The sequence below is a fragment of the Microtus ochrogaster genome, chromosome 10, assembly GCF_000317375.1.
Source record: "Microtus ochrogaster isolate Prairie Vole_2 chromosome 10, MicOch1.0, whole genome shotgun sequence".
Lineage (NCBI taxonomy): Eukaryota > Metazoa > Chordata > Mammalia > Rodentia > Cricetidae > Microtus > Microtus ochrogaster.
Window position 1 is genome coordinate 75924556 of NC_022016.1, and position 21094 is coordinate 75945649.

At 45.9% G+C, this 21094-nt stretch overlaps 2 protein-coding genes across 5 annotated transcripts in view; both read left to right on the top strand.

Annotated features, from left to right (window-relative positions):
* Orc1 (origin recognition complex subunit 1) overlaps window positions 1–16143 on the top strand; it is a 26765-nt gene extending 10622 nt beyond the window's left edge. The window contains exons 5-18 of the mRNA XM_026782159.1: window positions 481–659; window positions 2605–2851; window positions 3903–4248; window positions 5149–5244; window positions 5751–5946; window positions 7899–7996; window positions 8415–8516; window positions 8953–9124; window positions 9858–9965; window positions 10088–10237; window positions 10878–10997; window positions 13373–13542; window positions 14392–14479; window positions 15598–16143. Coding sequence (XP_026637960.1) covers window positions 481–659; window positions 2605–2851; window positions 3903–4248; window positions 5149–5244; window positions 5751–5946; window positions 7899–7996; window positions 8415–8516; window positions 8953–9124; window positions 9858–9965; window positions 10088–10237; window positions 10878–10997; window positions 13373–13542; window positions 14392–14479; window positions 15598–15792 — 2267 coding nt within the window. The 3' untranslated portion in view covers window positions 15793–16143. The remainder of the gene's footprint in view (window positions 1–480; window positions 660–2604; window positions 2852–3902; window positions 4249–5148; window positions 5245–5750; window positions 5947–7898; window positions 7997–8414; window positions 8517–8952; window positions 9125–9857; window positions 9966–10087; window positions 10238–10877; window positions 10998–13372; window positions 13543–14391; window positions 14480–15597) is intronic.
* A 1914-nt stretch (window positions 16144–18057) lies between these two features.
* Window positions 18058–21094, top strand: part of Cc2d1b (coiled-coil and C2 domain containing 1B) — a 16770-nt gene continuing 13733 nt past the window's right edge. For all 4 annotated transcript variants that reach the window (XM_026781980.1, XM_026781978.1, XM_026781981.1 and 1 more), the window contains exons 1-2: window positions 18058–18192; window positions 19442–19524. In XM_026781980.1, coding sequence (XP_026637781.1) covers window positions 19459–19524 — 66 coding nt within the window. In that variant the 5' untranslated portion in view covers window positions 18058–18192; window positions 19442–19458. The remainder of the gene's footprint in view (window positions 18193–19441; window positions 19525–21094) is intronic.

Below are 21094 nucleotides of genomic sequence, written 5' to 3' on the forward strand. Positions count from 1 at the left end.
TTTTTTAAAGAAAGAGTAGAACACCGGGACTGGAAAGGTGGCTCGGCACTTAGAAGCGCTCACTGTTTCAGAGGACCCAGGGCTAGTTCATAGGACCTACTGTCTTTAACTCCAGGTCCAGAGAAGCTAATGTCCCTTCCTGGCCTCCGTGTATACTGCACACAAGTAGAGCGTATACATATGTGCAAAACGAAACACTCACACACATAAAAATAAATATTTTTATACAAAGTGGAGCACCATAAAGAACATATTTGGAGTCATTTTGCTGCTGATTGGTCCTTTGATCATTGTCAACGTATATAAGGTTCTTGAAACTTGGTTTCTTGGCCTATAAAGGGGATAGGTATAGAACCTGCTTGTAGATTTATGGGGGGATTATATTTGTATTGTGTAGTCTTTGGCATGAGGCAATATTCAGTGGTGCGTTGTAATGTTCACCTTCCTATTTTAATATCCACTTCCCACCTGATCCTCTAGGATCTCAATTTCCTTCCAAGAAATGTGCTCGAGTGCAGTGGTTTGTCCGATTCTCTGAGATCCCTATCTCTAAAAGGCATTTATTAGGCCGGAAGCCTGCTGCCCAGGAGATATTCTGGTATGACTATTCTGACTGCGATAACAATGTTTATGTGGAGACCATCATCGGCCCTGTTCAGGTAGGTGGCCTTAAGTCTTGTTCTAAACAGCTCTCGCTACATGACCTCAGAAATATTACTGATTCTAATTTGAATTATTCTTTTATCTTTTCTGGCTGTTTGCCCTATCCCACAGATACTGAGAGCATAGAGTGTGTGTTCTCGGCCTTCTAGAGGAAGTAACATTTGAGTTATGACCTGAAAGAAGAGCAGGAGTTAGAAAATGTGTCTTAGTGAAAAATCATATACAGCTATGATTATGACAGGCACAAAGCATTGTTAGGTTGGGTGTGTTTTGTAAAATGTGGACTTTGCTTTGAATAACTTTGAAAAAGTGCCCATTGCTAAAGGCAACCTTGTACAGTGGTATATTATTTGTGTTTTAATAAATGAAGCTGGCCTGAAGATCAGTGCAAAGCTGCTGCACTAGCCAACCATACAGGCCAGGCAGTGGTAGCACACACCTTTAATCCCAGCACTGGAGAGGAGTATAAAATGGGAGGAGACAGGCCTTGGGCTTAGTGGAGGCTGGCTGCTTTGCTTTTCTGATCTTCAGCTTGAACCCCAACATTTGTCTCTGAGCTTTTATTATTTGTGCTACCTCATGTGTTATAGAATTTTTGTTTTGAGGAACTAAGCTGTTGAAGTAGACAACATTTTGAAAACTGTGTGTGTGTGTTTAGGCTTCTTGTTTCTAGTGCTGCTTTTGTAGTAGGATCAGACTCTCCTGTGTGAAGTCTGGCTTTGGGTGATTGGGGAACCGGTTTAGCAATTGGCCAGAGAGACTGGTCTCACCTGGCTACAGTAATTCATGTTATTGTTAACGAAGGTGGGAAAGGTGGATGTAGAAGTTGAAGCAGCAGAGCAGGTGGATTTGGACGGTGTGCTCGTTAGCTTCTGCAACTTGATGAGAGTCTTTATGAAATACCTTTGACAAACTGGCCTGTAGGCAAGTCTATGGGGCATTTTATTAATGATGGATGTGGGATGGCCCAGTCCACAGTGTATGGTGCCCTCTGCTGGGTGGCAGAAGAAAGCAAGGGCAGCGAGCCAGTAAAGAGCGTTGTTCCATGGCCTCTGCTTCATTTCCTGTCTCCAGTTCCCTCAGTGATGGATGGTGAGCAGGGCTGTCGGCTGTAAAGTGGAATAATTAACCCTTTCCTCCTTGAGTTAGTTCTGGTCGGTGTGATTTATCATAGCAACAGGAAATAACTAGAACAGAAGGGCAGGAGAGAAGGGGTACCTGGGAAGATCACACTATAAGCAGAACTCTTACTAAAGCCAAGTTCTGCTAGTGATGGTTGGCCATTTAGGGAATGCTGAGCGCTCTGGAAGTGAGCTCAGAAGACATCGAAAAACAGTTTGGGTCATCTTGCAGCTGTGTCGCTAACTGTTCAACATGTTGAGAAGTTTTAGGGAGTTTTAGGGAGGGGGATGGAGAAGCCATGGCAGAGGATCATTCATTCTCTGGGTTCAATCACCAGCACTATACAAACCAGCTACGGAGGTCCATCTCTGTACTTCCAATACTTAGGAAGTAGAGTGAGGAGGATCAGAAGTTACAGGAGACCCTGTGCAAATAAAGTAAAGCCGACGGAGGGGGGCGACAAGATTAATTTGCTGGGTGTGTTGACACATATCTTTAATCCCAGCACACAGGAGATGCCAATGGAGCTCTGAGTTTGAGGCCAATCTGATCTATATAGGAGGATAGTTGGGACTACACAAAGAGATGCCGTTTAAAAGACAAAATAAGAGGGGGTGGTTTCCATTTCACTGACTCCCTCCTCAAATTATTCATGACTTTGTAAATGCTCAGTTTCTCAGTTAATGTCTTTCTCTTTAGATATAAAAGATTGCGTTTCATATAAAGATGTGAGCTTAAGTAGTTTCATTGCAGCCGTGATGTTTTTTCTTGGCTGTGTAGTCTTCATCATTTCTCGTTTATTGCACTTCCAAAATTTAGGTCGTGGCTTTAGCCCCAGATGAAGTGCTCCCTATGGATCAGAAAAATGAGGAGACACTGTTTGTGAAATTATCCTGGAATACAAAGAATTTTGAGCCACTGCCACCAGAAGTACTTTCAGCTTTGAAGAAGCTAGAGGATAGCCCTGAGTGCCAAAAACCTAAGTCACGCCACTCTACCTCCAGATCTTGCCAGACACCTGCTCCTCCCGTGTCCCCCAATGCAAAGAAACTGCTCGAACTTGATGGTAAGTATGGTTGTAAAGTAGTTTTCAGTGTGCTGTGATCCTTTGTGATACACCAGTTCTTCCTTTTCCAACGCCTGCTGCACAGTGATGTCCTTGCTGTCTATGGGTGGCTTTTCTGGGATATCATATCATTGGAATCACAGTCTGGCCTTTTTGTCTGGCTCTCTTTTCTTGCTTTCATTCATTTGGGAGTCATTCCTGTTATTATCCTATTGGTGATTTGATCCTTTATATGCAGTGCTCTATTGTATCAATAGCTAGTTTATTAATTCCCAGTAGGTGACATCTGGGTGTTTCTAGTTGTTCATGATTGTGAATAAAGCCACATAGACATTAGATGGCTCTTGAAACCCTGTCTGTATCTGTCTCTCATGACTGAAGTTGGCTCATCTGTGCTTAAAGACTGTAGGCATTCCTGCCTGCTATCTCCTGCGTTAGAGCAGCGTGTCCATGGATAAGTACCAGGATTGAGTCTCATTCACCTTTTGTTTCTTGCTAGGACCTAATATAATCCTTGCCTTTTTTTTTTTTTTAAAATCCTTGCCTTTTTAATAGTTCAGCTGTATCTATGAAGGGCTGTGATCCCCGGTTCCCATAGTCTTGGCAAGAGTAGAACAGATCTACATGTAATGATTTCTCCTCTATCTTGCCAGATATAATCTGGGTTTAGGAAAAAAAAAAAAAACAGGAAAAATTTGGGTCTGGTGCCACTCGGTATTGTACTATAAATTTCTTCAAATGCCATTGCGCTGGAAGTGTTGCCTTGGGGGAAGCTAACTGAGAAGTCAGATTCTAAATCCTCCAGATGGAGCTCGGCGGTGAAGCACATGCTTAGCAAGGGCCTGGGTTCAGTCCTCAGGACTGAAATAGGAAAACAAAAGTCATGTCTGTTTCTAAATAGGAAAGTCATGAAGTTTAGGAAAAAAGAGGCCACCTGACCTAGAGGAAGACAATATGGACTAATTCAAAGTATGAGTAACTTCTGTTGTGTACCTTCAGTTGCAGTATGAGATCTGGGGTTCAAGTCTAACATCCCACATTGTCTCTTTAGGCTTAGGTTTTCCCAGGAAGCCTAACATGAGGCTATCACAGAAGATCTCGTGTGACTCCTTGGAGCCTCAAAAAAATTCTAAACGAAAAACAGCCTCCTCTGAGACAGCCTCACCGCCTAAAAGGTCTCAGCCTGGTGAAATCAAGACCTCCTCAGCTTTGAAAACTCTAAGAAAAAATGGACAGGCTCCTTCCATTTGTGCCAAACAGAGCATGACTCTGAGAGCCCAAGGCCCAGCTGAGGTGACCGCCAAGATTAATGTGGAGGGGGCCCTTATCCCTGTCAGGAACAGGGTGAGGTCTTCCTTGGTGCCTACCGTGATTCTGACACCAGAGTACATGAGGAGGTAAGCAGGGGTATTGCCCCCTCGCACAGACCAGCCTGAGATACTTCGTGTGATGAGAATTGGGTGTCGTGGAGGGAAACTGTCGAGTTGTGGCTGTCTGACCAGACAGAGTCTGAGGATCTTTTTCAAATAGAGATTTCTGAGCCTGGATTTAGTAAATTAGGCTCCACGTCTTGGGCCCAGGAATCTGTATTGTGCAATGCTCTTTGAAGTTGGCCTTGGCTTTTTTTTTTTTTTATGCCTGTAATCTGGAGGCTAAGGCAGGATTGGTATGTATTGAGTTCAAGGCTAGGCTGATCTACATAGTAACACTATCTCCAAAAAGACATTCTTTTCTCTTCAGATGTCACTTGGGAATATCGATATTTATGTCTGAAACTATACTGCTTCACAGTCTGGATTTCATTTGTTGGCTGTGGCTCTTTGCCACAATGTAGTGATCATTTTTATCCAATTGGATGGTTTTTCATTTTTATGAAGCTAGAATCTACTCTTAAATGTAATAAAAGAAGACAATAAATGTAGGACAAAGTTTAGTTTGGTTATTGATCATTTGTATAGCTAATGAAGTGTACAGTAAAAGTGACAGACTAGAAATAACTTGATTTTCAATATTTCTTAAATAGAAATTCCCAACACCTGGCCCATCATAGGTTGCTCAATAAATACTAAGTATTTTTATCCATTTTGATCCACAATAACAGAGCAGTAAAGTCTGATTTAAATGATGTGTTAAATAAAACTTGAATTTTCTTTGATGAGCTTGTGAGCCAAGTTTGATTAACTCCAAGGTTGCTATAGAAAGAATAGGAGCCAGTGAGACTTGATTATCTCCGGTACCTACTGTGGACCCTTGGTGTCTCTAACGCTTTCCTCTAATCCAGGTGTGATACCTTACAGGGAGACAAAAGGACAAGAAGCTCACAGCCGTAGTTCCCATCGTGTTCATAGAAGGAGCTCACTTGTGACTTTGAGTCGGATTAGGGAACAGCTTTGGTAAGACTGCTCACCGACAAGCAGAAGAACCTTGCTCTCATCTGTGATAGCATTTGTCCCTTCATGTCCCTTGTGTGTGAGTGGCCAGTCAGTGCATTGACACTTTTTCACCTAGCATTTTTTACAAGTGTCAGGGCTTGTGGTTCCTTGGCTTCCATCACTCTTGTTTCCTGCAAGTCTGGGAGCGTGGGATGCCTAAAAACATTAACTTTGTTTGATAGATCTTAGTTTGAATTTGGGCTTCTGAAACTGAAATTTGAGAAGATGAACATTTCCAATCCTTACCCCCTCAAGAACAAAATAGGGAAGATACACAAGCCTTAAAGTTGTTGAGGGATTCAGTGGATATGTAATGCCTTTGGCAGAGCATCTCAAGCAAGTATCTAAGAAGTGAAACAAATTCCATATTGCCTGGTGTTGGAAGAGATGTAATGCTTCCCGTGTACACTTTTATCCAGTTGTTAAGACATCAAATAATAAAAAAATAATCAGTCTCCACCACTCAGGCTTCTAGATAAAAGTGACCACGAAGAGGAAGATTTCATATCCTCAGCAGAGGTGTCAGACTGCACTAGTGAGGAGGAGGAGGAGGAGGACTCTGTTCCCTCCCTTCGGAGGCAAAATCCCCAGCGGCAGTCCAGGAACCGGAGAATGGCCTCAAAGCCATCACTGCAGATCCCCTCCGAGACACCAAAGAAAACAGTAAGGCTTTTTTGGGTTTGTTTACCAGTGACGTGTCCCTCCTGTATGCTATAGAATGGTAGTTCTAAGATCTCGCAGTAACAGCTGGATTCTTAGCATAGGGCTAGGGTTGTTAAAGTAGTGCGTTCCCTAGATGAACAGGCTTACGTGAACTTGATTGAAAATTAATCTACTTGAAGATGACTTTTTCCCTTGTGTTATTTTTGTTTCGCTTTTGAGATTGTGTGTTACTATAAAGCCTAGGCTGGCCCAGACTGCTCAAGGGTTCAAGTTCCTTCTTTTTTTTTTTTTTTAAGATGTATTTATTATGTGTAGTTTTTTTTGTCTGCATGTACACCTGCAGGCCAGAAGAGGGCACCAGATCTCATTACAGATAGCTGTGAGCCACCATGTGGTTCCAGGGAATTGAACTCAGGACCTCTGGAAGAGCAGTCAGTGCTCTTAACCTCTGAGCCCTCTCTCCAGCACTCAAGTTCCTTTTAAGGGCCAGAGTCAAAAGGCCAAGAGCACAGCCTCCTAAGGGAAGCACAAACACTGCTGAGTCCTGGTGTTTGCGTTTCCCTTGGCATTCGGGGAATTGGATTCCAGGCTGCATTAATACAGCAGAGATCAGTGATATTGCTTACATGTGGTAATCAATGTGCAACAGGAAAACGGAAGGAAATTCCTGTGCAACTGTAACAGCATTACAATGTTGGGGTCTTCTCATGCAGAGAGGTGGGTTAGAGAAACAGTAGTGTTAAACATAGTAGAACTCTTCAGCATACAGTTGGGAAATGCTTGCTTAGAAACTGTTCTCCATTTTTCCAGATCAAGATGGAGCTGAGGCTGAAGTCTAAGAGCAGGCTCTAAGGAAGGGAGTCTAGTAGATTCCATTTGAACTAAAGGCATATTTACTTGGATTACTCAAATACAGGTGTAAACAGCTCGCTGTTCAGATTTCTCACATCCGCTGGGTCTCACCAGAAAAAAGAGAAACGTGTGGCCCCTTGAACATAATGAGTTTACTAGTCTTGTGCTTACCTTCCTACAGGTCCTTTGTTTGCTCCCCAGTTGGTCAGTTTGCACATTTTGGCCAAGGAAAAGGTGGAGAGAAGTGAGAGAAAGCATAGGTCTGATTCGTAGATTAACCATCACGAAAGAGTGAGCCTGTGCGGCTGGAGCGAGGGCTCTGCAGCTAAGAGCACAGGACCCGAGTTTGATTCCCGGCACTCCTAAGGCTGCCTATAGTTCCATTGTTAGCAAACCCAGTGGAAGAATGGGCCTGTGAGTGGGAGTAGTGACCCAGTTATTTAGAATAAATTTGGGTGGTGTTGTTTTCTTGATGTTTCCAAGTACAATGTTATGGGCTGAAGAATTCCTGAGTCAAACCTTGACTGTATTTTCAAATAAACAAGATCTCAGGAATCACATACAACCTATGCCTCCTCTTCTTGAGCAGAGTAACTTGAGTTTCCTAATAATATTCTAGCTTTGACATAATTAATGAAAGGCCAGAGATGTAGTTCAGTGCAGAGTACCCATGTAGTATGTATGGAGCCCTGGGGTTTTTGTTTGTTTTTGAAACAGCGTCTAACTGTGTAGCTTTGGCCTGTGTCTGCCTCCCAGGTCCTGGGACTGGCAGGCACCACCATGCCTGGCTGAATAATCTTTTTTTTTTTTTTAATTCCTTTCTCAAAATAACTGTTCTCAAATTCCGATTCCATATAAGTATTAGAAAAAAGATCATGTTTGGACTATGAACAAAATATTTGATGTGAGGGGTGGGAATGAGGAATAAATCATTTTTATTTCTTTCATGTAGGAGGTAAGACTACCTTGTTCTTTTCCCAGATCAATTTTCTGTGTCCTGGATGGTGTGTGTATGTGTGTGTGTGTGTGTGTGTGTGTGTGTGTGTGTGTGTGTGTGTGTGGTTTTGCTTTATTACAGTTTATGTTCTCATTGACTACAGCCTAATCGTAGAACACCTCATCACGCCACTCCTCAGATTCGCGATAGAAACCTCGCTATCCAGGAGCCAACTAGCACGCTTGAAGAAGCCCGGCTGAGGTAATAGAACCTGGATAGATCAGAGTGCTGGGGCCTCTTTCTTCAGTTGAGGTGGAGTTGGCTGTGCTGGTATTGCAGTCATTTGTGCGTACGGTTGGAAGACAGTAAAACAAGTCCTTACAGAACAACTAATAGCCAGGGAGATGCAGATGGGAGGAAATGTCTCCCAGGCTTGTGCCGTCCTCTTGGTGTTTCTGAGGGTGATGTCTCTTAAGTTAAAGGACCCTAAAGTAGGAGTTCTCTTAAATTGCAGGACGAGAGCAAGAGTTTTTGGAACTCATAGGTTTTGGTCTGCCCCGTGGTTTTGGTGGATAAAAGGGAGGGTAGGTGAGGCACCGTGGAGAGGTGATAAGTAGGGAATTTCTTTCTTTTTTTTTTTTCATTCCTGGACAGAAATAATAGTGTCTTTTCCATGCAGGCTGCATGTTTCTGCTGTGCCTGACTCTCTTCCCTGTCGAGAGCAGGAATTCCAAGACATCTACAACTTTGTGGAAAGCAAAGTTCTTGATGGGACTGGAGGGTGAGTAATGCTGGGTAGACAGGTAGTCTGAGGAAGAGCTGCTCACACAGGGTCAGCAGGGAAAGCAGAACCACTGCTAAGCCTAGAAGAGTGGCATCCTGCCTTTCAGAACTGCAGAGACTGCACGTGGAGGTGGCAGGGCAGAGGCGAGAGGATCGGGAGTTCAAGGTTATCTTTTGCTACAAAGTGAGTTTGAGGCTAGCTTGACCTACGTGGGGTTTTGTCTCAATTTAAAAAGGAGGGGGTGACCTTTGAGTAATCAGTTTGCATGCATATAGCTTTGACTGTAGAATGAGTGTCTAAACAGGTCCAACTCTGACGAGTCTCCTAGGGTAGTCTTCACTGTTCCTACTTCCCTATCTCAAGGGGCTTGCTCTTTCTTAGTGTGATGTGGACGGCACAGATCCAGGCTATAAGTATTGTTTTCTTGCTGTAGGTGTATGTACATTTCTGGGGTTCCTGGGACAGGGAAGACGGCCACTGTACACGAGGTCATGCGCTGTCTGCAGCAGGCAGCCCAAACAAATGATGTTCCTCCCTTTGAATACGTTGAGGTCAATGGCATGAAGCTGACAGAACCCCACCAAGTCTATGTGCAGATTTTACAGGTAGGCAAAGTTGTTGGGGGGTTTGGGAAACAGTTCTTTAGAAGCACGTGGGAAAGGAAAGGCTTACTTAATTTGATTTGCATTTTACATATTTATGCAGAGGTGGCAAGAGTGAGGTAGGCAGAACTTTTAGACTCCAAAACCATGGCCAGGCCAGGAGAGATGGCTCAGAGGTTAAGAGCACTGGCTGCTCTTCCGGAGGTCCTGAGTTCAATTCCCAGTAACTACAGTGTCTCACAACCATCTGTAATGAGATTGGGTGCCCTCTTCTGGCCTGCAGGCATTCATGCAGGCAGAATACTGTATACATAATAAATAAATCTTTTTTTTTTTCTTTTCTTTTTTTTTTTTGAGACAGGGTTTCTCTGTGGTTTTGGAGCCTGTCCTGGAACTAGCTCTTGTAGACCAGGCTGGTCTCGAACTCACAGAGATCTGCCTGCCTCTGCCTCCCGAGTGCTGGGATTAAAGGCGTGTGCCACCACCGCCCGGCTAAATAAATCTTAAAACGAAGGAAAAACCATGGCACAGGAGCTAAATGTTGACTGATTACATGCCGGCGTGCAGCAAACTAGCTCACAATGGTAGAAGATGTCCTGGAATAGGGTGCAAACGCTCCTTCATTAGCTGTTGCCCTGGGACCGGTAATATCCCTCTTGGGGAAGGGACTAGAGTAAGAGACAGTAAGGAGATAAGCTTCTTTTACAGACTACAGCAACTGCTTTTCCTCATGCAGAAGCTGACGGGCCAGAAGGCAACCGCTAACCATGCAGCAGAGCTGCTGGCAAAGCGATTCTGCAGCCAAGGGTCCCCTCAGGAAACCACCGTGCTGCTTGTGGACGAGGTAAGGTGCCTATGGGCGCATAGGAGCAGGAATAGTATAGGCAGCACATCGCTAACTCAGTGGGCAAACTGTCACTTAGGTGCCCAGCCAGTCTCACCGACACTGTATATGTTCTTGGGCAGCTCGACCTTCTTTGGACTCAGAAACAAGATGTCATGTATAATCTCTTTGATTGGCCTACTCACAAAGGAGCCCGACTGGTTGTCCTGGCCATTGCTAACACCATGGACCTGCCAGAAAGGATCATGATGAACCGCGTATCCAGCAGATTGGTAAGTCAAGGGCGTTGTGTAAAAATGGAAATTTAGAAGGCCAACATTTATGACTTCTGCCATAATTGTAATTTTTGGAATTAAATTTTTTGGAATTAAAAATTATTGCCTTTTTTTTTTTTTTTTACACATACCATACCCTATGACTAGGCACTCTGGTCCCTGTGCAATTTTAAATCACACAAAGTCTTAGAAGTTTAATTAGTTTTAAAAATATTTAAGCATGTATCACCTGCCACCTCTTAAGTGCTTACAGTAAAGCAGAGAACTAGGCAGACTTGTTGGCCTTCATGGACCTTATAGTTTGGCAGGAAACGCCAACATCAAACCATTGAGAACATGGTAAGGAGGGCTGGAGCTATGCGGGTCGGTAGAGCACCTCTCTCTCCTCAGATGATTCTAGGAGAATAAAGTCTCTAAGATAAAAGAGTTTGAGAACTGCTGTCCTGCAGGACACCCCAGTCATCAGTACTGGCAGCAACTGAAAGGGAAAATGGAAAGAAACGTGTTGTTATGTTGTACTTGATAATCAGGCTGGGGGGCCTGAGTGTGGCTTTTTTGTTTTGTTTTGTTTTGTTTTGTTTTTTTGTCCCTAAATGGACGCAGTGAAACTTGTTCCTCTCTCATCTCGGCTCTCCAGGGTCTCACCAGGATGTCCTTCCAGCCCTATTCTCACAGCCAACTGAAACAGATTGTAGTGTCCCGACTCAAGCATTTAAAGGCCTTTGAGGATGATGCCATCCAGTTGGTAGCCAGAAAGGTAAGTCACCATCCTTGCTACACCTCCACGCCCATCCACAAGTCCTTCTGAGCACCTGTTGTCTATGCCCTGTGCTGTGTACGCTGAATGAAGAGAGCTTAGCAACTGGTCAGAGTTGGACCTGTTTATATGGGACCATCATTCTTCAGACAAGGCTGTATGCAGACCCTCACTACAGTAGTCAGTCCTCAGAAGGGACCCAGGCTCCCAGTGGAGCTGCTTTGGGTGTTTCTTTTCATTGCCTTAGCCTAGGCTCTTCAATTCGTACTGTTTGTCACTAGGGCGCTGTTTCACAGGGTGAGGGTGGTGATAGGACAGGAGGTAATGAGGAAATGTTTGGACTGCACTGCTCATGTCTAACTAGGAGTGGCTTTGGTCTCTTCAGAACATTACATACAATAGCGTGTAATCCCACCGTACAGGGATGACTGCCATGTTTGCCTTTTGAGACAGGGTCTCACTGTACCTCTGGCTGGCTTAGTATGTTATATAGATTAGGCTGATCTCAAACTCAAGAGATCTGCCTGCCTGCTAGGATTGAAAGCATGCACCATGCTGACTACTTTTAATGTCTTAGTGTATTATATACATATATATTTAGTCGTTTTCTTGGTTTATGTGCCACAATTTTGGAGGAATGGATCATTTTAGAAATAATTTGGTGAGGTCCAAGACAGGTGAATTCCAGGTTGCTGACGAATACTGGGAATATAAGAGCTGGGAAAGAGGTCTTTGTAGGCTGCAGTAGCTCTGAGGTATAGCAGTTTATCCCTGTAAGCACTTTCGAAGGTGAGGCGGGAGGATTGCGAGGTCTGGGATAGCCTGTCAAAACTTAACAAGCAGATAACATTCTTTTTTTTTTCCCTTGGGGGGAGGTGTTTTGGTTTTTCGAGCTTCTCTGTGTGGTTTTGGGGGCTATCCTGGAACTCACTGTGTAGATCAGGCTGGCGTCAAACTCATGGAGATCCGCCTGCCTCTTGGGTATTTTTCTGAGCCAGCATGGGAGAAAGTGAGTCGGGCCTGGAAACTCCATTTCTCAGGACATGAGAAGGAGCAACAGCAGCGTAGCTCTTGGCATCGTGCAGAGCTTGGTTCGTTTGTCTCGGCAAAGGGCTTCCCCACATTGGATTTCTCCCTTTTCTCCTCCATCTTAATTTTGATCTTTTAGATAATTGATTGGGCAATTCTCCCAAATTCACTACATGCTCTGGGAGGTCTTGCCTCCCAGTATGTTCTCTTTCTGGCCTTAATATTAGCTGCTCCTGGGACACACAGAATGAGAAGCCGGTGTAAACCGCCTTTGGGTGGGTTACTTAGTCTAGGGGTTATAACCCACCCTGCAGTCAGTTATTCCAGGGTCACGGAGAGGTACTATCTGGAAGATAATGGGCTAAGAGAGAAGAAGAAGGCTAAGCGGGGTTCTTGTCAAAGCCTTCGTTTATTAGAGATGGGGTACAGCTTATATAGGGTAAGGAGTTTGGCTTGGGATGGGGGCGGGGGCATGGAATCTTGCCGCGTGGTCCATGGTCACGTAGGCCAGGAGGTTACGTTAGGTCAGGTCAGGTCACGTAGGCCAGGAAGTCACAACTAGGAGATGACACACCTAGTTCTCTAGATAGTTTGGGTTCCGCTAACAGATAGCTCTCCATTAACAGCCAATTTGGGTGTGGGGTAGGCTCAGTCAATAAAAAGGTTTCTTAACACAATTGTGGGTGTGGGGTTCTCTGCAGACTCCCCAGGGTGATGGTTCCTGTAATGATCCTGATCCTAGGAGGAAACGGCTCCTGACAACCCAGGAGTGAGAATCCTCGTGGGGGTTTCTTTATTGGTGTTGGTGGTGGTGGTGGGATTTTTTTGTTTGTTTGGTTTTGGGGTATTTTTGTTTGTTTGGTTTGAGACAGGGTCTCTTTATGTAGCCATTGCTGTCCTAGAACTTGCAGCATAGACCAGGCTGGCCTTCTATACCACTATTCCCAGCCATCACAGAGGCCAGAGTTGAGCTCTGGATTCTCTGGAACCTGGAGTTATGGATGTTTGTGAATTGCCATGTGTTCACCAACAAGTACTCTTAACCAATAAGCACCTTTTCTTACCCATCCTTAAAAGCAAAGGAACAACAACAAACCCCACTTATTTCCTAAATATTAAAGTTGGAGATTTCTGGAGTTACCTATAAAATCTTGGAACAGTGGTTTGGCGTGGAGGAATAGTCTTCCTTAAATGATACAATTCCAGGCTCCCAGAGATTCCCCAACTGTCGACTTTGGCACAAGGCCATTCTCAGCACCACCTTTTTATCTGCATAGATCCGGTGGTTATTCACCTAGGTTGAGGTGGCAAGTGGACATTAGAAATAAAACGTTCCCCTCTTGTAGGTAGCAGCCCTCTCCGGAGATGCACGGCGCTGCTTGGACATCTGCCGGCGTGCCACCGAGATCTGCGAGCTTTCCCGTCAGCCTGGTGACTCTCCAGGCCTGGTGACTGTGGCCCATTTAATGGAGGCTATAGATGAGATGTTCTCCTCGCCCTATATCACTGCCATCAAGTAAGATGCTTTGCTGCCCGCACCTCTGGAAGGGTCTGAGGAGAGATCGCAGCGTTGGGGCTTTGGAAATGTGCTTCTGTTTTAGACTGAACTCAGTCTACACCTTAGGTAGAGAAAGTCCTTAGGGGCAATCAGGGAGGCAAAACCAAAATCCTTGGGTAACAGATGAATGCTTATTAACATTGCAACAAGTTTAAGACTAGCCCAGGTTGCACAGTGAGTTCCAGTCCGAGCTATACAATGAGTCTGTCTCAAAAAAAGAAAGGAGCACATTTGGTAGATAGAAAGACAAGTCGGCGGTTAAAAGCACCCAAGACTCAAATTTAGTTCCCAGTATCCACGTGGCAGCTCACAACTGCCTGTGACCACAGTTCTCAGATCTGACACTCTTTTATGCTCTCTGCAGTTCACACACGCACTCACACACACAACTTTTTTAATGTTACATGAACAGTTTGGGTAGTTGTGGCATGTGACTTCAATCTGACACAGGCTAAGCAGCCAGTTCTTGGAGTTGGCGGCCAACCTGGTCTACATATTGAGTTCCAGGACAGCCAGGGATACACAGAGAAATCCTATCTATAAAATCAAAAAGAAGGAAAGTTACATGAGCAGAAAGTCACTGTTTCTAACTGAGGCATACCCACTCGTGAAATTTGGAGATGGGCTCTTTTGGTTATTTATTTATTTGAGGTGCAGGTATAATTCCAGAAGTAGTTGCTTTTCTGCATTTCCAAAAGAACATATTTCCAGGTGATGCAGGAAATGTTTCCTTGTGTGTTTTTCTCCTCCATGAGGCCAGGGGTGCAGGCAGCCTCTTAATATTCATATCTCTTGGTTTCCTTTAAGAAACTGTTCCCTCCTGGAGCAGGGCTTCCTGAGAGCCATTATTGCAGAATTCCGTCGATCTGGACTGGAAGAAGCGACATTTCAACAGGTATTGGCTGAGTGCTGTTTTCCTGATCCTTCTAGATATGGGTCCAGGCTTCTTAATGTAAGGGTTACAGCTCTGATGGGGAAAGTATCCTGGCATTTGGGTGCCAAGGAACACCACAAAGTCACACTGTATAACAAACCCACACAAGAGATTCCTTGGTATGGGAAACCCCAAGGGGGTGATTGCTTCTGCTGGGATGAGAAGCAACAGAGAACTGGGCAGAACATAAGGGTAGATAGGGTTTCTTGGTGGGGGGGAGCTTTCCAGAGTAGTCTGGGATTGGAGAGGTTATGTGATCTAAATCTCTTTCTACCCCCATATGGCAGGGCCTTGCCATTCTCTAGCCTCCTGGTAGGGCAATTAAGGAAATCTGGGGGCTGGGCTTAGCCAGTGGAGATGGGGTGAGGTGGCCACTCAGCCAATCTCAAGGGGTCAGGTTGGACTGGCAGAATAGTCTAGAACCTGGTGCCCAGAGGTATCCAGGAGCAGGGCTGACAAGGAGTCTGTGAGTCTGGCAGGGAAAGCCCTCAATAGCCAACACTTAGAATATGTGGGGCTGAGGATTTACTTCAAAGTAGATAGTGGCCTTGAATGAACAAATTGGAGATCCATTCTCCAGTACAGTTCTAAGGCAGGCATGGTGGTGCATGCCTGTTATCCCAGGACTTTGAGGTAGAGCCAGGAGGTTCATAAATTCATTCATCCTTGGCTACATACCCAGTTGGAGACCAGTCTGAAGTATGAGTATCAGCCACAGTCTTGTGGTGATAACATAGATTTATAGAAATAGGTCAATTTACAATATAAGAGCTAGCTAGGAATACGCTTAAGCCATTGGCTAAACATTGTTGTAATTAATGTTTATATAGTTTGTGTGATTATTTGGGTCTGGGCAGCTAAACAAAAGCACAGTCTCCATTTAAAACCAAGTGATTGTTTGGAGACTGGTCTTATACAGCCTTGCTTGTCCTGGAACTCTGCCGCCCAAGGACTTGGACTACGGATTAGAGAGCATCACCCCCCCTGCCCAAGCACCCAGTTTTTGGAAAAGATGAATGATTGGATACAAACCCAGGATTATTGTTCCTCCTGACCTTGGCTTTACTCTTGCTGTCTAGATTTACAGTCAGCATGTGGCTCTGTGCAGGATAGAGGGGCTGCCTTACCCAACCATGTCAGAGACCATGGCTGTGTGTTCACGTCTGGGGTCTTGCCGCCTCCTCCTGGTGGAGTCCAGCAGGAATGACCTTCTCCTTCGAGTGAGGCTCAACGTGAGCCAAGACGATGTGCTGTATGCTCTGAAAGAAGCGTGAAGGGCTTCAAGGACTTCTGCTATTTCCCAAAGAGCCTTATTTATTTTTCTTCAGAACACGGAATTAAAGAAAAACAGAATAGAAATGGTTGTGGTAGATTTTGGATTTTATGTTATTTAGTTTGCTTTATCCAGAGTGTTTGAGAAGTTTATGGTAACATACTATGTATATAAAGACATGTATATAGTATATTTATCTATGTAAAGTACTTCTGGGAGAATTTATATGAAATTGGCTACACTGGTTGCCTCTGGGAAGTTCCTGGCGGTTTGTCAGGGGTGATAGGAAGACTTCATTGTATGTCATGATGTATTTGATTGTGAATGACAAAAAGTAAAATTGTTTTTATATAAAAGAACTGATAGGGTTTTGTGTTCATCATAGTGACAGTGCTCCTTGTACGTAGGAGGCATTGGGTTCATTTCCCACTGCTAAATGCAAACCAGATGCCTTTAGCCCTGGTGCCTTGTACCCTGCATGGTGCTAAGGCTGAAGCAAGAGGATTACTGAAGGTTTGATGGTAGCCTGGGCCACATACTAAACTCAAGACCAGCCTGAAAAAAAACAAACTAAGAACTATTAGAAATAACATAGAAATAATAGTTATAAGGTTTTAAAAGGTATCATTCACAGAGCTAGAGAGATGCCTGAGGGGTTAAGGGGACTTACTTTTGTACAGAATCTGGGTTTCGTTCCCAGCACCCAGTGATAGCTCACAACCATCTATTACTCCAGTTGTAGGGTGTCTGAATCCTTCCTCTTATCTTCCAAGGACACCAAGCATGCACATGGTGCATGTGCATATATTCATGCAGGCAAACACTCAAATTTTTACAACAGTTTTATCTGCATCAAAGTGTGATACCATCTGTGTGTAATCTGCTCAGAGGCCAGGAGAGGTTGTCTGATCCCCTGAAACTAGTTACAAATGGTTGTGAGTAGCCGTGTGGGTTCTGGGAACCAAGTCTGTTCCTTGCTGAGCCACCTGTTCAGCCTCTGTATCAGAATATTTTTATAATTTCTAATCTAATCTTTGTTTAGCTTTTTTCTTGATCATTATCCATAACAGCTTGTAACCAACACTGTAAACAAAGACAAAACTTCCATAATCCATTTTTGGAGAATATGGGCATAGTTTTCTAAGCTACTTCGTGCTCGTTAGGTGCACTGATAATCTTATGGGGATTCAAAGAAAATTTAGAATTATGGTCAGACAGTCCTGACTGGAGTATTCTGTAAGGCTGAGTCAGCTCAGTCAGTCATCTTGAAGCTGTTCTGGTTGTAGAACTCAGAGGAAACTGCAACAGAGGTGCTCAGAATGAGTGTGTCCCGCTAGTCTTGGAAGCTTGGTCTACAAAGCGAGTTCCAGGACAATCAGAACTGTTAGGCAGAGAAACCCTGTCTCGGGTGGGGGGACAAAAAAAAGTTTGTCTTTGTGTACGAAACTGAAAGGATTTTTTGTTTTTTTCATATTTTTCGCGACAGAGTTTCTCTGTAGTACTCGCTATCCTGCAACTCGCTTTGTAGACCCGGGCTGGCCTCGAAATCACAGTAATACCCCTGCCTCTGCTGGCATTAAAGGCGGGCGCCACCACCCCGCAGTAAATGTGCAATGTTCTATGTCTTTGTATATATCTTAGCATTTTTATTATAAAAATGTTAAAATAACTTTAAGAGGATTAACTGTGCACCACACGTGGGTCTGTTCCTTCCATCAGAACTGAAGCCTGCAGTTTCTCCATGAAGTGACACTGCGCATGTGGTGTGGGGATCTTGGGGTTTTACAGGGGGGGGTGTGTGGGAAAGGCAACTCTGGAGACGGACTAGTCCGTCTACAGGTCAGTTCCATCAGTCCAATCTAACCCAACACCTTAGGAGGCAGCGGCGGCTGTCAGCTCACAACGATCCTCCTGCCTCAGTCCACAGAGTGCTTTGACTCCTCTAATCGGACTGCAAAGGGGCCCCATTTCCCTCGGTTTTCAGCGCCTAGGACGGTTAGGCGCACAAGATCCTCGGGCCGCCTTCCAGAACCCTACACGGGGGGGAGAGTCTCCGAGAGCGGGGAGAACGAGCAAGGACGCCTGGCGCAGACGCCCCGGCCGGAAGGGGCGCGCCCCCGCCAACCCTCCCGGCGCTCCAGTCCGCCGGTCTCGCGTTACCTGCCCCACGAAGCCTGCGCAGCGCCAGCCCCACCCTCAGCGTCACCTGGCTGCGCGCCCCGCCCGCTTCCCGCGCACATGCGCACTGCGGGTCGCTGGCTGTGGGGTCACGTGCCGGGCGCGAGCCGCCGCCTCCTGGGCGAGCGCTTCCAGTGGCTGTCTCAGCCGCCGCCCGGGGGCCGCGGGAAGCCTGGCAGTTCCGGTCTGTGGGAGGCCCTGTTTTGGTCTGATCCGCTGCGAGGTATGCCACGTGTCCGTCTCTCGGCGTGTGGAGTCTGGGGGCGGCCGGGGAGATAGAGGCCGCCTGGGCCGGGCCGGGTCGGGTCTGGCGGTGGGAGGACGCGCGGGTGTGGGGAGCCCGGCGAGGACGCGCCTCTCCTGAGCCCCGACCAGCCTCCGGCACCCGAGCGACAGTGCAAAGCCTCATTCTCCCGAGCTGCTTCACCCCCGCCCTCGCATCCCGTCCCGGCTGACCCCTCGCTCTTCACCGGAGTCGAAAAGATTTCGACGCTTGGAGTAACGAGCGCTTGGGCGCTTTCACCCAGGGAACCTCGCAGCTCTGTCGACTCCAGCTCCAGACGCGAGACCCCGTCTGAGTCTCAGTCCCCACGCCATCCCACGCTCCTTCGCAGGCTTGCCTGATGCTCAGGGCCAAAGTTTCCCGCCCTGTATCATCTCCCACTTCCCCGTGCACGTTTTGCAGCCCACGATGCTTCCCACTGCTGTCGGGATAACGCCCGAATACCTTTAGAGCCTTAAAGGTGTTTACTGTTCGCCCCTGGGTCATGTCTCCCTACATTCTAGTCTTCTGGTTTAGTTCATGCTTCAGTAATGCTGGGCCTTCCTTTTCCTTGTGTAGACCAAGTCATTTCTCATCTTAGAACTGGTATCTGTTTGATTTGCTTGGAACTCTGCTCTTCCCCAGCCTCCAAACTTTGTGACTCAGCACAGGCATCATCCTTTCTAAGATGCCTTTTTTGATGTCCTGGGTAAGGGCCCCCTGTGGCACCCATGGCTCCCGCAGTAGCCCTGTGATGGTCGTATGCCCATGGGTCTGTTTCCTTGAAGACTGAGGATTGGAGCAGATGAGTCCTGGCGGGTCGTGCCACAGTACCCGTTGATCACTTGTGACATCTTTCAGAGGATCTGGATGCTGAGTCAGGCGCAGAGTGTCCACGGAAACTGGGACTATGAAAGCGCTGTGTCTGGGTTGCCTAGTGGTACCCATTAGCCATGTACTGCCACGGAGCACTTGGGCCTAGCATTGCTTCCATCGATCTGTCCCCAATGTCCATCAGTCAGTTCAACAACTGCCGTGTACACACTGTTGACAGTGGTACCCAGCCTTTTGTCCACTGCCACCTCTTGCCTCTGTTCTTTAGTTACAAAGTGGCATTTTACCTGAAGAAATTTGCTCCTTAATCACTGGGACCCCTTTTGGGGCCATGTCTCATCTACTCCAGTTGTCTCTTCAACTTTGCACCTAATAGGTATCTAGCCTGCCAAGATGCCAGGGTCAAGACCTCGGAAGGGCCCTACCACCAGAGGCCAGGGTGCTGCAACTGCTAAGCAGGTATGGACATGGCCTCTTAACTTGGGGTGGGGCTCTCTAGTCACCTGTAATGAATTGCGTCACCTGTGTGGTGTTCCTGTTAGTCCACAGAGGACAGGCAGTGCTTCTAAGTGGTGAAGTCCTTAGAGTTTAGTGACCAGAGCCTGACCTTTCTTGGGTTCCACTTGGCCATCCTGTTGTGGCCATACCACATAAATAACTTCAGAGTTAAGGAGCTACCGAGGCTTTGATTGCCCTGAGACCTAAGTGTTCACGGGTGACAACTTTGCTGGCTAGCTCTAGGATGCCAGGATTTTAGGGCTGTAGCCAATGGGAGTCAGTTGCTGCCCACCGACAGGGACAGACTCTAGTAAGCGGGTCTGAAGAAGGTATATCTTCCATGTGTTCTTCCTTTATTTCTTCTGGGTCTTCGTCTATTTTTATTGTCTTCTGGAAGCAGGTAGGTTAGGCTTGGTGGTCCACATTCAAAATCCCGGTACATTGGGGGCAGAGGTAGGAAGGTCATGAATTCAAGGTCAGTGTGGGCTTCTGGTTTCAAGTCAGCCTGGAGGCAAACAGCAGAGCAGTTGGCAGCTAGAGAAGTGGCTGAGTGGTTAAGCGCACTTGCTGTTTTTGCAGAAGAGGGGGATGGAGTTCCCTGCACCAAATGGATGGCTTACAACCACGTGTAATTCCCGTTCTAGGGGATTTAACACCCTCTTTTGGTCTCCATGGGCACTGCACCCATACTACACATACATACATGTGGGCGGAAACCATCATACATATAAAAAGACTTAATAAATTAGAACAGACAAATAAAAAATCAGGTAAGAGGTGGGTTGGGGTAAAGTGCATAAATATCCAGAAAGTTTCAGCTATCACTGACCACTGGGGTAAACTAGTCCCTGTGTCGAAGATGGGTCAGTGTTTAATAGACATGTGCAGCCTGTGAATGAATAGTGTGATGGTTGCATAACAATGGGAATGTATATTAGCATTTAACTTCACGCTTGACAATGGGTAAGGTGGCAGATTTCATGCTATGTGTTTACACAGTTAAATAGATGTGGTACACGTGTACAGTCCCCAGGAAGAGTGTGAGTTCTAGGTTACACAGTAAAAGCTTGTCTCAAGTTACCCCCTCTTCCCAAAAAAGATGAAGGGGCTTTGTGGTAGGATCTCAGGATGGGGAGAAGAACTAATATAAGTCATGAGTGACACTGTATTGTGGCCACCAGCAGTTGCTGTTACTGTTAACTAGAACAGGGCACTGTTGTCTTACTGGTTTCTTAAAAAAATTCTCCATGTTTCGACCTGTTTACCTATCTTCACATTGGGTCCCAGAGTGAGTGGGGATGGAACTCAGGGCCTTGAGAATCCTAGGCAAGTGCCCTTCTACTGAGCTGTAGTCTCAGCCCTATTTTTCTTTTGACACAAGTTCTCTCTCAAGTTGCCTAGGCTGACTTTGAGCTCACCATGTACCCCAGGCAGGTTTTGAACTCGTGGTCTTCCTACCTCACCTCCTCCAGTGCTGGGATCAGAAGCATGAGCCCACTACACATGATTTTGTTATGTGATTTTTTTTTTT